At 38.5% G+C, this 15,757-nt stretch overlaps 1 protein-coding gene across 1 annotated transcript; it reads left to right on the top strand.

Moving 5' to 3' along the window:
* Window positions 1–705: 705 nt before the first annotated feature.
* Window positions 706–4,596, top strand: LOC110824770 (GDSL esterase/lipase 1-like). Its single transcript, XM_088218354.1, has 5 exons — window positions 706–1,052; window positions 1,142–1,266; window positions 3,327–3,557; window positions 3,675–3,939; window positions 4,350–4,596. Exons 1-5 carry the CDS (start codon window positions 806–808, stop codon window positions 4,583–4,585), a joined length of 1,104 nt encoding a protein of 367 aa, XP_088074480.1. The 5' UTR covers window positions 706–805; the 3' UTR covers window positions 4,586–4,596.
* The last annotated feature ends 11,161 nt before the right edge of the window (window positions 4,597–15,757 follow it).

Genomic DNA, 15,757 nt, shown 5'->3' with positions numbered 1-15,757 from the left:
GTAACTAAATCTTCCGCGACGGGTCCATGTACGCTTCCGTTTATTCATTCTCATTAATTCAGTACGAAGATTTACAGATCTATTAATTTAAAAAATATTTTTTTTATTCTAACAATACTGGTGATGAGATTGGATTGTCTCACATTTATAAGAAAATAATTAAGAGGTTCTAGTCTTAGATTATAGAAAAAAAAATGTTGAAAATAATAATTTATAAATTAAGGAGATTCTTGATCTTATTAAGAAATTAAAAATAATATTTGTAAATAAAAGAGATTTTTTTTCTTATAAGGAGTTAAAAAGAATAATTTATAAATTTTTAAGTTATAATTCGTGAGTTGAAATTGATTATGATTTATATAATTAGAATTTCAAGAATTGTGCTAGTGCCTATATATATTCATGTATTTAAAGATTTTTTTACAACAATTACAACTGAAAAATCAAGTCTTTCTATTAATCTCTCATTTTTCTTTTTTCCATTTCCAATAAAGTATTACTTAAAGCTAATCTAAAATTTTTTCTAATAAAAAAATTTAAAAAAAATTAAAAGAAAATATAATTTTAAAGTTTAACACTTATTACAATTTGATTTTTAATTTTTTTTATTACAATTTAATTTCTAATATTTTTATTTATTCTAAACTTTCAATTTCTTTATATTTTTTAATCCAAAAAAAAAAAAGAGAAATGAACAGTGTTGTGCAGATTAGGGTATCAAAACCATGGTTCCCCGTTCTCGTTCTCTGTCTGTTTCTCGTTATAATTAATTCATTCAAAGAGATAAGAAACAGAGTGCTTAAAAATGAAAAAATCTCATCTGTTCTTGTGGGTTCTTGTCTCAAGATTAGTGATGAGCAGCATAAGTCTGCAACTTCAAACGAACCAGGCGGCCTTGTACGTCTTCGGCGACTCATTCTTTGATGCTGGAACTAATAATTACATCAACACTTTGACTTATTTCAAGGCAAATTACTGGCCATATGGTCAAACCACTTTCAACTCCCTCACTGGCAGATTCTCCAATGGCCGTCTCATCCCAGATTTTATCTGTAAAAACCTCAACTTTTTCTCCTACACACATATATGTATCTACATTGTTTGAACTAGTAAATGTTAATTAGTGAATGATATTCTGCAGCCGAATACGCTTGGTTGCCAGTGATTCCACCATATCTACAGCCTGGTAACCAGCAATTCTTCTCTTATGGGGTTAACTTCGCTTCCGGTGGAGGTGGTGTTCTGCCTCAAACATATTCAGGCTATGTACATATACATCTTCTACACTAATTCCTTCAGTATATTACTAGGTTTTCTTTCTTTTTTTTTATGGGTTTAACCAATTTTTGGAGACGGAAAAAACTTTATATCTTTGTTTCTGGTGGAGGTGGTATTCTGCCTCAAACATATTCAGGCTTTATATACATACATCGTCTACACTAATTTCTTCATGATTGCAGATCTGCTCACTAAGAGATTACCACATAAAGTCTTTCATGAGCACACTGCTCATATGGATGTTGTTTCTTTAGATAATGTATAGGTTTAGTGGGAGTCTTGTACCATAGTTTCATTTATTTTATAAGACATGTCATAAATTTTATATTTTGGTTTTAGTTTTGGTTTATGTATGCATAGTTTAATTCCAGTTTTGTGTTTTTGTTTATATATATTATCTCTGAGTTTTCTTACATTTGATCTCACTAAAATTAAGGCAAGACCTATTAAAAATATACATGATTAGATCACATAGCATGTAATTTCCATGTTGTACATCCATGTTTGATCCATATCGTTCGGTTATAATGATATACGTAACCATTGATGAGTTTAGCTACGTTAGATGTAGTGAAGACTGCTTTGATCTTATGTCATTATGATCGATGGACGAGATTATTTGGTGATGCATTCAAGTATTGATAGCACAATTCTGAGCACTTCTACGGTTATTTAATGCATAATTAAGGTGTCACATAAAGCTCAAGTGAAAAATTGTTGGATTTTTTCTAGCATGCGGGCTTAATGTGGAATTTAGTATGTGTATTAAACTATTAATTTAATGAGCTTGTCTAAAAGTAATCAAATATACTTAACAATATTTGGACTTAATAGATCAGGTTGAAATATGGGTTTGTAATGTGCAGATACCATTTTTGTAATATTCTCGTTTTATGATGGGTGAAATAGAAATTGTAAAAGTTTGTCGATATAAAAGGCGGTTATGGTCTCCGAATCACAATATCACCATTTTATTTTTTTTTGAAATTCTGTCACCAAAAAATTTATCTTTTGAAGCATCGTATTGATTCGGAAGTACCTACTGCAGAACGCAACCAAATCTTCCGCAATGGATCCATGTACGCTTCTTTTTATCTTTTCTCATTGATTCAGTGCGAAGATTTACATATTTATTAATTTAAAAATTATTTTTTTTATTCTAACAATGCTAGTGATGAGATCGGATTGTCTCACGTTTATAAAAAAATTGTTAAGAAGTTCTAGTTTTAGATTATAGAAAAAAATGTTAAAAATAATAATTTATAAATTAAGGAAATTCTTTATCTTATTAAGATATTAAAAATAATATTTGTAAATAAAAGAGATTTTTTATCTTATCAGAAGTTTAAAAAAATAATTTACAAATTTTTATATTATAACTCGTGAGTTAAAATTGATTATGATTTTTATAATTAGAATTTTAAGAATTTTGTTAGTGTCTATATATATTCATGTATTTGAAGATTTCTTTACAACAATTACAACTGAAAAATTAACTCTTTCTATTAATCTCTCATTTTTCTTTTATCCATTTCCTATAAAGTATTACTTAGAACTAATCTAAAATTATGGGGTTAACTTCGCTTCTGGTGGAGGTGGTGTTCTGCCTCAAACATATTCAGGCTATGTACATATACATCTTCTACACTAATTCCTTCAGTATATTACTAGGTTTTCTTTCTTTTTTTTTTATGGGTTTAACCAATTTTTGGAGACGGAAAAAACTTTATATCTTTGTTTCTGGTGGAGGTGGTATTCTGCCTCAAACATATTCAGGCTTTATATACATACATCGTCTACACTAATTTCTTCAGTACTTTACTGGGTTTTCTTCATTTTTTTCCTGGGTTTATCCAATTTTTGAAAAAGGAAAAAACTTTAATCTTTGTTTCCGCTGGATGGTGGTATTCTGCCTCAAACCTATTTAGGCTTTATACATATACATCGTCTACACTAATTTCTTCAGTACTTTACTTGATTTTCTTTATTTTTTTCTGGGTTTAACCAATTTTTGAAAAAGACAAAAACCTTATCTCTTTCTGTCCCAGGCAATAGATCTGAAGACTCAACTAAGCCAGTTCAAGAACGTAGAGAAAGTCCTGAAAGAGAAGCTAGGAGATAAGGAAACTAAGAAAGTGTTTTCCAGGGCGGTTTATCTCTTCAATATTGGAGCCAATGATTACATATATGCATTGACTGTAAACAGAAGTGTGTTTCAGTCCTACACTAAAAAGGAATTTGTAGAGGAGGTTATTGGCAGCCAAATTGATGTGATAAAAGTATATATATATATATATATATTTATTTTCTTTACATGTATGTATATGTGTATATATATGTGTGTGTTTTTTTCTTTCTCTGCATTAGTTGATTATTTGTAATGGGTATTTTGGCAGGAAATATATAAGATTGGAGGGAGGAAATTTGGGTTGGTGGGAATGGGACCTTTGGGTTGTTCACCGGGCGTTGTAGTGAAGAATCATGAACAAAACAGCAGAGAATTTTCTTGCGACAAACGAGTCACACAACTTGTGAAATTGCATAATCAGATTATCTCTACAGTCCTCATCAACTTAAGTTGCCAACTACAAGGATTGAAATATGGAATCTTTGATCTATATGTCTCTCTCCGCGAAAGAATCAGTCACCCTTTGAAATATGGTAGTTATATGTGTGTGTATATATATATATACATATAGAAGATGTTTGGCTCTGCTTTTGATTTTAATTTTTATGTTTCAGAACTAATTTTTATAATAAAACATAACAAAATACTTTTGACAAGTTAGAATTTAGTTTTGATAAATTCAAAGATAAAACATAGAATACTTACTTTTTATAAAATGATTTTGGTTTTTATTTATAATTTACATTTAAACTTTCAAAATTCTTTTTTTTTTTTTTGTTGTAAACAACAACATTTTTTTTTTATAATTATTTCTACCAAATACTACATAATCTTTACTAATATTATTTTTATTGAAAATCTACTTTGACAATACTTATAGAAATTACAGTACAAGTTACAAGCACTATAAATACCACTAAATTAATGCGAATTTGTTGGATAGGTTTCAAAGATGGGAAGACAGCATGTTGTGGGAGCGGTCCATTTAGAGGGAATTACACTTGTGGAAAAGGTGAAAAGTATGTTGTCTGTGAAAATCCTAATGAGAGAGTATTTTATGACTCGTACCACCCAACACAGAAAGCTTACCAGCAACTTGCTGAGTTGATGTGGAATGGAACTCCAAGTATCATCCAACCTTATAACCTAAAAACACTTTTCTACCTTATAAATTTATAATATTAACCAAGTAATTTGCATGCTATCATTCACTTAACGATGGAACAAGTTTTTAGTTCGATAATTCGTACATCTCTTTCCCTATAAAAAATTATAAATTCAAATCAGATTATGTACTCTCACTATGTTTTACAAGTTATATTAAGATTATTGTGTATGTTTTACTTTTTAAATACCTATATATATATACTTTATAAATAAATCTCATCATTTGCTTCCTCCATATTGTATGTTTGTAGGCATTTAACCCTACTAAAATTTATACTATAAATTATAAAAATAATATTAATGTAACAGCTCGAAACTTAAAAAGGTTGAATAAAGGTTCATACGTTGTAGGAACATCCCTATGAACCCCCATAAATACCAGTAGACTGATAAAGAAAAAAGCTGTTGTTTCGATTGATTGAATATGAGATTATAGTATTGTTTATGTTATTGACTCTGTAGGTCGGTTTTTCAAATGATTTTATTTATGAAAAACGAATTTACTTAAATTAAAAGCTCTATTAGTTGTTTTTATAATTTTTACTAACCTTCATTTCTGTATCGGTAAGTAACGTGATATTTTTAGTAGACTATGTAGTTCACTCTTTCATTAACCATTTCAAATCAAGAGAACCAAGATCCAGAGCCCGATTCACAATAGGGTTGCAAATAGGACGTTCAATTTGTTTACTTTTTATTTATTTCTTTGATTATTAATTGTTCTTTTAGAATGGTCATTCTTATAGCTCTATTGGGTATCTTGAATTATTGTGCAAGGAATGTCAAATTTTAGTGGAACGAGAAATGTGAAAGAAATTTTTTAGAACTAAAGAAATAGCTGACTACTGGACCTGTGTTGGCCTTGTAGAGCGGGTCGGATGGATGTACAGTTTATAGTGATACCTCTTACTTAGAGTTGGGTTGTGTTTTAATGCAGCATGAGAAAGTTATAGCCTATGGATTGAGACAGTTGAAGAGTCATGAGAAAACTACTCCACCTATGACTTAGAACTTGTCGCGATTATGCACGCCTTGAAGACTCGGCGTCATTACTTGTATGGGGAGACCTTTCATATCTATATCGACCATAAAAGCTTGAAACACAAATTCACTCAAAAGGATCTCAACATATGTCAAAGAAGATTGATAGAACTTTTTAAGGATTATGATTGCATTATCTTGTATCACTCGGATAAAAGTAACATGGTAGCCGACGCACTCAACAGAAAAAGTGTATGTATATTAGCTCACTTGATGGTTTCAGAATGTAGGACAACAAGGGCCACACAGTACGTACAACTTCAGGACCTGAAGAGAGTCACATATTCGGCCTACCTAACGGTTCAACCTAAGTTGATCCAGAGAAAAAAGGAAGCCCAATCTGCCGATTCCACCCTAGTAGCCCTCAAGAAAGATGTAGAACAGGAAGTTAATTCAAAATTTCAAGTTTCTACTGATGGGTTACTTAGATTTCAGGACAGAGTATGTGTTCCATGTGACAGTGCGCTGAAAAGGGACATCATGACAAAGGCCCATAACTCAAAGTTTATCATGCATCCCAGAAGCACTAAGATGTATCAAAGTATGCGACTTTGATTTTGGTGGAACGGGATGAAAAGAGATGTGGCCGACTTTGTTTGCAAGTGTTTGGTATGTCTGCAAGTTAAGACAGAGCATCAAGGTCCAAGCGGACTACTTCGACCACTACAAATCGCGGAGTGGAAGTGGGAACATATCATGATGAATTTTATGATAGGATTGCCTAGGACACGCTTAGGACATGATGCCATTTGGGTAATTGTTGACCAACTCATAAGGTCTTCCCACTTCTTAACCATCAAGATTACCGACCCCTTGTACAAGCTAGAAAGAATGTATATCCGAGAGATAGTCATGTTACATGGAGTGTCAGTGACACTAGTGTCCGACAGAGACCCTAGGTTCACTTCTCGGTTATGGTCTAGTTTTCTGCAGGGCATGGGAATGAAATTGTTCCTTAGTACTGCATTTCACCCTCAAACCGATGGACAATTAGAAAGAACGATATGCACACTAGAGTTATTGAATTCGGAGGTCATTGGGATGATCATTTACCCCTGATAGAGTTCGCCTACAATAACAATTACCAAGTAAGTATTGTCATAGCTCCGTACGAGGCGTTGTATGGCCGCCCATGCAGATCATCGATTTGTTGGGAAGAGGCAGGTGATAGAAAATTATTTAGTCCAGATCTTATAGATGAGACTACACCAAAAAAAGTTAAGATCAGGAAGAACATCCAGAAGGCTCAGAGCATGCAGAAGAGTTATGCAGATACCCAGATGAGGAATTTGGAATTTGAGAAAGGTGATCGGGTATTCCTTAAGGTCACTCCGTTCAAGAGAATCAGTAGGTTTGACAAGATGGGGAAACTAAATTTCTTATTTATTAAGTCATTTGAAATTTAGACAGAATTGGTACCACCGCCTATAGACTGGTACTTCCTCCAGAACTTTTCAGGGTCCATAACGTATTTCATGTTTCCATGCTATGCAAGTACAACCCGAACCCCTCTCACGTCTTGACCCACGAACATCTTTCACTCCAGGAGGATCTGTCCTACGAGGAGGTATCGGTCGGTATTGTGGACTGAAAGAGCAGAGTACTATGCAACTAAAAAATTTCCTTTATTAAGGTCCTATGGCAGAATCACATACAGGGAGAGGCCACATGGGTGCTAGAATAAGATTTCAGAGCCCAACATTCCCAAATGTTTGATTGAGTGAGAGGGAGACAAATTTGAGGAACCAAATTTCTTTTAATTGGAGGAAGAATTGTAATACCCTTAATTAATTTTAATATAATTAAAGTTAATGTATAAATATAATTTTTAAAATTTTTGAACTTTTATTTAATGTAAAAATGAGGTAAAATAGGTGGAGGATGAAATTGAAAATAATTTTAGAAAAAAATGGTGAAAATTTGGGGTCGAATGTGTTTTTGAAAGAAAAATCGAAAAATTGGGGTAAAAATATAATTTTAAAAAAATGTGCTACGTTGGACGCCTAGTCAGTAGCCCCGATGAACCGGAGCACGCCGCGTGGCAAGGTACGCCGACGCGGTGCCACGCGGAAGGCCACGCTAGTAATCTGCATGACCGCAATCGGATGGTTCGGATTTGTTCCTGTGCGTGTGGACGGTCTGGATCCGTTCTTCCTTTAAACGCGATTGTATGGTTTAGATCAAATCACGATGAACGGTTCAGATCTATTTTTTATTTAAATGCGATCGGACGGTCTAGATCAAATCGCGATGAACGGTGCATATTCACTTTGTATTTAAACGCGATCAGACAGTTTAGATCAAACGCGATGGACGATCCAGATTAAAAGGAGACGGATATAAATACCGCACCTCGCACCAAACCCTAACCGCCGCGGCGGAGCCACTTCTGACCATCAAAAGAGGTAAAAAAAAATTTATTTGCTCAAAATTCGATTTCGAACACCCCCATAGCCAAATCGGAGCAAAAAGACCGATAGATGAACCGAAAACTGCAAGTAAAGCCCGACGACGTCGTTGCAAGAAAAAAGTAAAAATTACCTCGGATGAGGCCCTTCTTGATTCTCCTTCTGTGCAATTTTTTCACTATTGTAATCATATTCATTTTTCTACAGGTTAATTGAAGCAAAACACCCAACCGTGAAGGTGAGCCGGCAGATCCACTGCACCGAAAATCCCACCACCGGTAAGCTTATGTTTTTCAATTTTTTTGACCAATCGATGCCTCTTAACGTATTTTCTCACAGAGAACAGTACAAAACCGGCCAAAATCGGCTGAAACTGGCTGAAAACGACCAACTCGAGGCAAACCGCCATTGCGGGTAGTGGTGCCGTCGCTGGAGCATGGCAGCGCTGCCATGCCAAAATCCTGAAATTGGTCGAAAAGGGTTTCTAATACCGATTTTAGATTTTTGGGGTATTTATAGATACTTGGAGTGTGTTTTAATCCCCGAAAGAAAATTCAGGGAACCCGGAGATCGCCAGTAGGCACAGCTGCAAGTTTAGCATTTTTGACACCGATCCAAGTAAGAATCCATCACCTTATTCTCTATTATGGAATTAAAGTTTAATTATAAATAATATGGTATTTTGTTTAATTTAAAAATATTGATCATTAAAGGTTACAAATGGAGGTAGAACTGGTTATTTATTTCTGTTTGCCATGTTTAACTAATTGATTGATTTTACAGTTTCGAATGCATGATAATACTCTGGAATTGGTATGATAATTCGATTGTGTTTCCTTGATGCATATATTGTTTGTTTTACGTGATTTACAGTTAATTGGAAAACTGAAAACTAAAGGTAAACGAAAAATTATTTAATTAAGTGAATTGATGAATTGTAGCCTTACTAGATATCTTGGAAAATGGTGGACGGACTGGGTACATAGGAAACCCTACTGTGAACATTCCCTCATACCGGACGGGGTATCAAGGATTTGTATTTTGGTGCTCATACCGAACGGGATATGGAAACGACTCGTTTCACACTCACATCGGACGGGGTATTAAGGGATGGTATATTTTGGCGTTCATACCGGACGGGGTATAAGGATGGTTCGTTAGTTGAAAATGTGGAATAAAAGTTCACGTATTGTGGAAACATCCTTATAAACCTCAATGGATACCAATAGGTTAATAAATGAGAAAGTTATTGTTTCGACTGATTGAATATGAGATTATAGTATTATTTATGTTATTGCCTCTATAGGTCGATTTTGCAAATCTCGCTACGGTAAGTATGCGGTAAATGGTTTTATTCATGAAAAATGAATTTACTTTAATTGAGAGCTCCATTAGTTATTTTTATGATTTCTACCAATCTTCATTTCTGTATCGATGAGTAGTCTGATATTCTTACTGGCCTAGTGTAGCTCACTCTTTCATTAATCATTTCAGATCAAGAGAACCAAGATTTAGAGCCCGATCTACAAGAGGGTTGTGAGTAGGACGTTCAGTTTGTTTACTTTTTATTTATTTCTTTGATTATTAGTTGTATTTTTAGAATGGTCATTTCTGTAATCCTATTGGGTATCCTGAATTATTGTGCAATAAATGTAAACCATAATGCTATTATTTCGTTTCTGCACTTAATTTATAATTTATTTTCTTTCAAATTTCGAACCGTTACAACTAATAATTATTTAAAAAAGCCTTTTTAATAAAAAAATTATTTAGTATTAATAAAAATAATTGTTAAAAGTATTGTCATTTAAAAAAAAAACATAAATTTTATATTTATTAAAAATAATTTTTAAATTTTCAAATATAAATTTTTAAATAAAATTAAAAGTTATTTTTTAAAAAATACACAATGTAATTTTATATTTGAAATTGTTAAAAGCAGATTTTGATTTAATTCCAATGCATTAATCCATCAATTATTCCCAATTTCTCTATAAAAAAATTATAATTTTAACTTCCTACTATATATTACTCCTGTGCAAATTAAAGTATTATATTATAGTTAATCTATATTTACTATATAATATTCGAAATTAATTTTAATATATTTAAAATTAATATATAAATATAATTTTTAAAATTTTAAATTTTTATTTAATGTAAAAATAAAGAAAAATAGATGGAGGAAGAAATTGAAAATAATTTTGAGAAAAAATGGTGAAAATTTGGGTTTGGGAATATTTTGAAAGAAAAATCAGAAACCACAGGTTAAAACACAATTTAGAAAAAATTTGCCATGTAGAACGCCTAGTCAGCAACCCCGACGAACCGAAGCACACCGCGTGGCAAGACACTTTGATGCAGTGCCACGCGGGAGGTCACGCTAGCAATCCACGTATTCGCGATCGAACGGTTCAGATTTGTTCCCGCGCGTGTGGAATGTCCGGATCCGTTCCCTCTTTAAACGTGATCGTATGATATAGATCAAATCGCAATGAACGGTCCAGATTCACTTCCTATTTAAACGCGATCGGACGGTTCATATCAAACACAATGAACGGCCCAAATTAAAAGAAGACGGATATTGTAACGACCCCGGAAATATTAAAGTGAAATGAGTATTTAATTATATCAAATGCAGAAGCGAGATCAAAATTTCAGTTAACATCCCTTAATTCGCCTCGGGTTGGCTGTTTTCAGCCGTTTTCGGCCGAATTCGGCCACACTTGCATCGGTCCCTGCGAGAAAACAACCCTAGGGCCCTCGGGGGGCCAAAAAATCACGAAAAAACGGAGCTTACCGGCGGCGGCGCTCTCGGGTGCGGCGGCTCTCCGGCGAGGTTCGTGTTTTGGTGATTCGGCTCCGGTCAACCTGTATGGTGATCACGGTGATATAAAAATTGCATCAAACGGAGGCTGGGAAAGGCCTCGTCGGAGGCAAAAACCGAGAAGGGGCGCAGCGGCGCCGCTGGTCTTCGGCCGCGTATTCCGGCCGTTTGGCCGGGATTTTGGCTCCGATTTGGCCACAGGAGGAATCAGCGTAGAAAAATGAGTCGGGGGTATGAAATTTACCTCGATCGGCGGTCGGAAATTTCCCCGGCGCGGCGGCGGGTGGCGGCGGCCGGTTTCTGGTTTGTCTTCTCCGGCGAGCGGCAGGCGGCTAGGGTTTGTGGTCTGGTGTGGGGGTTCTATTTATAACCCCTTGCCTTTTGATCTCAGCCGTCTATTTTGTTTTAATCTGGGCCGTTCGTTTTTGATTGAATCTGGGCCGTCTGTGCGATTGCATCTGGGCCGTCCGATCGCGCGATTGATCTGGGCCGTCCGATCGCGCTCACGCGGATCGCCAACGTGGCCCGTTCCGGAGTGACGTGGTCTTGCCACGTGCCAGGCCCCGATTGGCCGGGATTGCTGACCGGGCCTGCTGACGTGGCTGCCGACGTGGCTTTTTTTTTTTTTTGGCCCCTTTTCTCCGGGCGCTACAACTCTCCCCCCCTTAAAGAAATTTGGTCTCCAAATTTGCCTCATTACTCTTGATCAAACAGATGGGGGTATTGTGTCCTAAATTCTGATTCCAATTCCCAAGTCGCCTCCCTAGGCGTGTGGTTCTGCCACATAACTTTTACAAATAATATTTCCCGGTTGCGGAGTATTCTGCTTTCTCGGTCCGTGATACTGACCGGTACTTCTTCATAAGACAAGTCCTCTCGGAGTGAAAGCGGTTCATGAGCTACGACATGAGAATGGTCCGGATTGTACTTGCGTAGCATAGATACATGAAACACATTATGAACCCGGGAGAGCTCAGGGGGCAGTGCAAGTCTGTAGGCAGTGGTACCAATCTTGTCTAAGATTTCAAAGGGTCCAATATATCTGGGGTTTAATTTTCCCCTCCTGCCGAACCTACTAATTCCCTTGAAGGGGGTGACTTTAAGAAACACCCGGTCACCTTTCTCAAAGGCCAGGTCTCTCCTCCGGGTATCGGCATAACTCTTCTGCCTACTCTGAGCTGTCTGGATGTTCTTCTTGATCTTAACTATCTTGGACGTGGTCTCCTCTACCAAATCCGGGCCAAACAATCTTCTATCGCCCACTTCTTCCTAACAGATCGGCGACCTGCACGGACGCCCGTATAGCGCCTCGTATGGGGCCATGCCGATGCTTGCTTGGTAACTGTTGTTGTAAGCAAACTCTATCAGGGGTAGGTGGTCGTCCCAATGGCCCCCGGAGTCAAGGACACAAGCTCGGAGCATATCCTCCAGCGTACGAATTGTCCTCTCTGATTGTCCATCGGTTTGGGGGTGGAAAGCAGTACTAAGAGACAGCTTTGTTCCCATAGCTTGCTGGAAACTATTCCAAAATCGAGAAGTGAATCTGGGATCCCTGTCGGATACCACTGTTACTGGAACTCCATGCAATCTGACTACCTCCCGGATATACATTCTTGCCAACTTGTCTAAAGGATCAGTCATTCTGATGGCCAGAAAGTGGGAAGACTTAGTGAGTCGATCAACAATTACCCATATAGCATCATGTCCCGATCGTGCCTTGGGTAGTCCCGATACGAAGTCCATGGTGATATGTTCCCACTTCCACTCTGGAATCGGTAAAGGCTGAAGTAACCCGCCCGGGCGTTGATGTTCTGCTTTGACCTGCTGACATACCAAACACTTAGACACAAAGTCGGCTATATCTCTCTTCATCCCATTCCACTAAAACCGGGGTCGCATAGTTTGGTACATTTTCGTACTTCCTAGATGCATGGAGAACCTTGAGCTATGGGACTCTGTCATGATGTCTCTTCTTAACTCACTGTCATCTGGGACACACACTCTGTCCCTGAAACGAATCAATCTGTCGGCGGAGATCTGAAATTCTGAGCTCACTCCCTGTTCTGCACTCTTCTTGCGGGTTACTAGGGCGGGGTCGACTGACTGGGCTTCCTTTATTCTTTGGATTAACTCGGGTTGGACTGCTAGGTGGCCCAAACATGTGACTCTCTTCAGGTCTCGCAGGCGAACCTACTGTGTAGCCCCAATAGACCTACATTCTGAAACCATCAGATGGGCCAGGGTGCCTGCACTTTTCCTGCTGAGGGCATCGGCCACCACGTTGCCCTTACCTAGATGGTATAGGATGTCACAATCATAGTCCTTGAGGAGTTCCATCCACCTTCTCTGACGCATGTTGAGATCCTTCTGGGTGAAGATATGCTTCAAACTCTTATGATCAGTGAAGATCTGAAAGGTCTCTCCATACAAATAATGGCGCCAGGTTTTCAAGGCGTGTATGATGGCGGCAAGCTCCAAGTCATGGGTAGGATAGTTCTTCTCATGATTCTTTAGCTGTCTAGACCCATATGCTATAACCTTTCCATGCTGCACTAGGACACAACCCAAGCCCAGATAGGAGGCATCACTATAAACTGTGTACCCTCCTGATCCACTCGGTAAAGCCAGCACTGGTGCAGTAGTCAGTCGCTTCTTCAACTCTGAAAAACTCCTCTCGCAGTTCTCATTCCATTCAAACCTTGCATTCTTCTTTGTGAGTCGGGTTAGAGGAGCTGCTAGACTAGAGAACCCTTCGACAAACCGGCGGTAATAACCTGCCATCCCTAGGAAACTGCGAATTTCCTTAACTGTTGTCAGCCTTTCCCAACCAAGTACTGCTTCAACCTTTTCGAGGTTCACCGACACCCCTTCCTTCGATATAACATGTCCTAGGAAGGCGGTTTGCTCGAGCCAAAATCCACACTTGCTCAACTTTGCATACAACTTCTTTTCCCTGAGTACCTGTAGGACTTGGGCAAGATGATGAGCATGTTCTTCTCTACTTTTTGAGTAGACTAAGATATCATCGATGAACACGATGACAAATTTATCCAAGAACTCTCTGAAGATTCTGTTCATTAGATCCATAAAGATGACCGGGGCGTTGGTTAGTCCAAACAGCATAACCAGGAACTCGTAGTGTCCGTACCTGGTTCGGAATGCTGTCTTGGGGATATCTTCTGCTCTTACCTTTACCTGATGGTAACCTGATCGTAGATCTATTTTAGAAAAGATCTGTGCACCCTGCAACTGATCGAAAAGGTCATCAATCCGAGGAAGAGGATATTTGTTCTTGATTGTTACCTTGTTTATCCTTTTGTAATCAATGCACAGTCTCAACGTTCCATCTCCCTTCCTTGCAAAAGTAACCCCGGCACCCCATGGGGAAACACTGTGTCTAATGAAACCACTGTCTTGTAGCTCAGTGATCTGTTTCCTTAGTTCTTCCATCTCGATGCGACTCATTCGGTAAGGAGCTACTGAGATGGGCTGGGTACCTGGCTGTAAGTCTATGGTGAACTCGACCTCCCTGTCCCTTGGTAGACCGGGCAGTTCATCCGGAAATATGTCTGGAAAGTCTCGGACTACTGGAATCTCTTGGATACAAACTTCTTTCTTGGGTTTACCTAGTTAGAGAAAATACAAGATTAAGGCACTGGAAATCGAGAAAAAAACTTGCCATTTGGGAAATCAGTACTGAATAATTTTATTAACTTGTAAATGGCTCCTCGTTGGGAGGATTAAATACAATCTTTTTGTTAAAGCAGTCTATGGTGGCGTGATACGCCGCTAGCCAATCCATTCCTAGGATTACATCAAAATCCCCCGTGTCTAAACCTATCAGGTCTACCCTCAATTTCCTATCTGCTATCTCCACGGCACATGCCCTGTAGACAACCTTTCCTAGCAATGTCTCCCCCCCAGCGGTAGATACAAGCAATAATGAATCAAGTCTATCAAGTGATACACAAATTTCGGAAGCAAGAACATGTGAAATAAAAGAATGTGATGCACCAGTATCAAACAAAACATGAGCAATATGACCAGAGATAGTATACATACCATGTACCACGTCCGGGTCTGCGTCGGCATCCTTCTGGGTAAGGTTGTAAACTCTGCCCTGGATTGGAGGCCTTCTCTGATTCTGGTTCCTAGGGCATTCCCTTGCATAGTGCTGGGCACTGCCGCATATGCGACAGGTGTCGTTGAGGCGGTAGCAGGGTCGGTCCCCGTGATCCCTGCCGCAGTATTGGCAGATCTTCCCACGTGCTGCCCCCGTAGTCTGAGGAGGGGCCTGGACGGCAGGTCTGGGCCTCTTACTGGGTTGGACAGGCATGATAGGTGCTGGCCTGCGGAGCGGGGCTGAGAGTCAGGAACTTCCCGCTAGCTGAGGGCGGGTGTCAAAGCTCCTTTCTATGATCTGCGCCTTCGCCAATACTGCCGAATACGTCTCGAGCTCCATCACGAGTAAGTGCTGTCTGATCTCCAGGCGGAGACCCCACTGGAATTTCCTGGCCTTTCGGCCCTCATCCAACAATGTCTCCGGGGCATGTCGGCCCAGCTCCAGGAACTTGTGGGCATACTCCGACACTGTCATATTACCCTGGACCAATTGAGCAAATTCTATTTCCTTTAAATGTTGGATGTGTTTAGGGAGATACTCCGCATGGAAGGCCGCTAGGAACTGCTCCCAAGTAACTGGTACAGGCAGGGTGGCCCGCTTGAGCTCCCACCAGCGTACCGCTTCCCCTACCAGCATGTAGGAGGCAATGGCAACCCTCTGCTCAGGAACTACTCCCAAGGTCTTGAAGGCTCTCTCAGTCTCTGCCAGCCAACATTGGGCCTCTTCAAAAGAGGATCCCCCTGCAAAAGTAGAGGGGTTCAGTCTTCTGTACCTCTCTATGAAGC

Source organism: Carica papaya, chromosome 4, assembly GCF_054855325.1.
Source record: "Carica papaya isolate Zhongbai chromosome 4, ASM5485532v1, whole genome shotgun sequence".
Classification (NCBI taxonomy): Eukaryota; Viridiplantae; Streptophyta; class Magnoliopsida; order Brassicales; family Caricaceae; genus Carica; species Carica papaya.
Note: the sequence above shows the minus strand (reverse complement) of the source record. Positions and strands in the feature narration are given on the sequence as shown.

Bases quoted from the DNA above. Each gene is read 5' to 3' on its own strand.
- LOC110824770 (XM_088218354.1), top strand. From the start codon at position 806: ATGAAAAAATCTCATCTGTTCTTGTGGGTTCTTGTCTCAAGATTAGTG. The intron at 3,558-3,674 runs GTATATATATAT...GTATTTTGGCAG, and splicing joins GCCAAATTGATGTGATAAAA to GAAATATATAAGATTGGAGG. The intron at 3,940-4,349 runs GTAGTTATATGT...TTTGTTGGATAG, and splicing joins CAGTCACCCTTTGAAATATG to GTTTCAAAGATGGGAAGACA.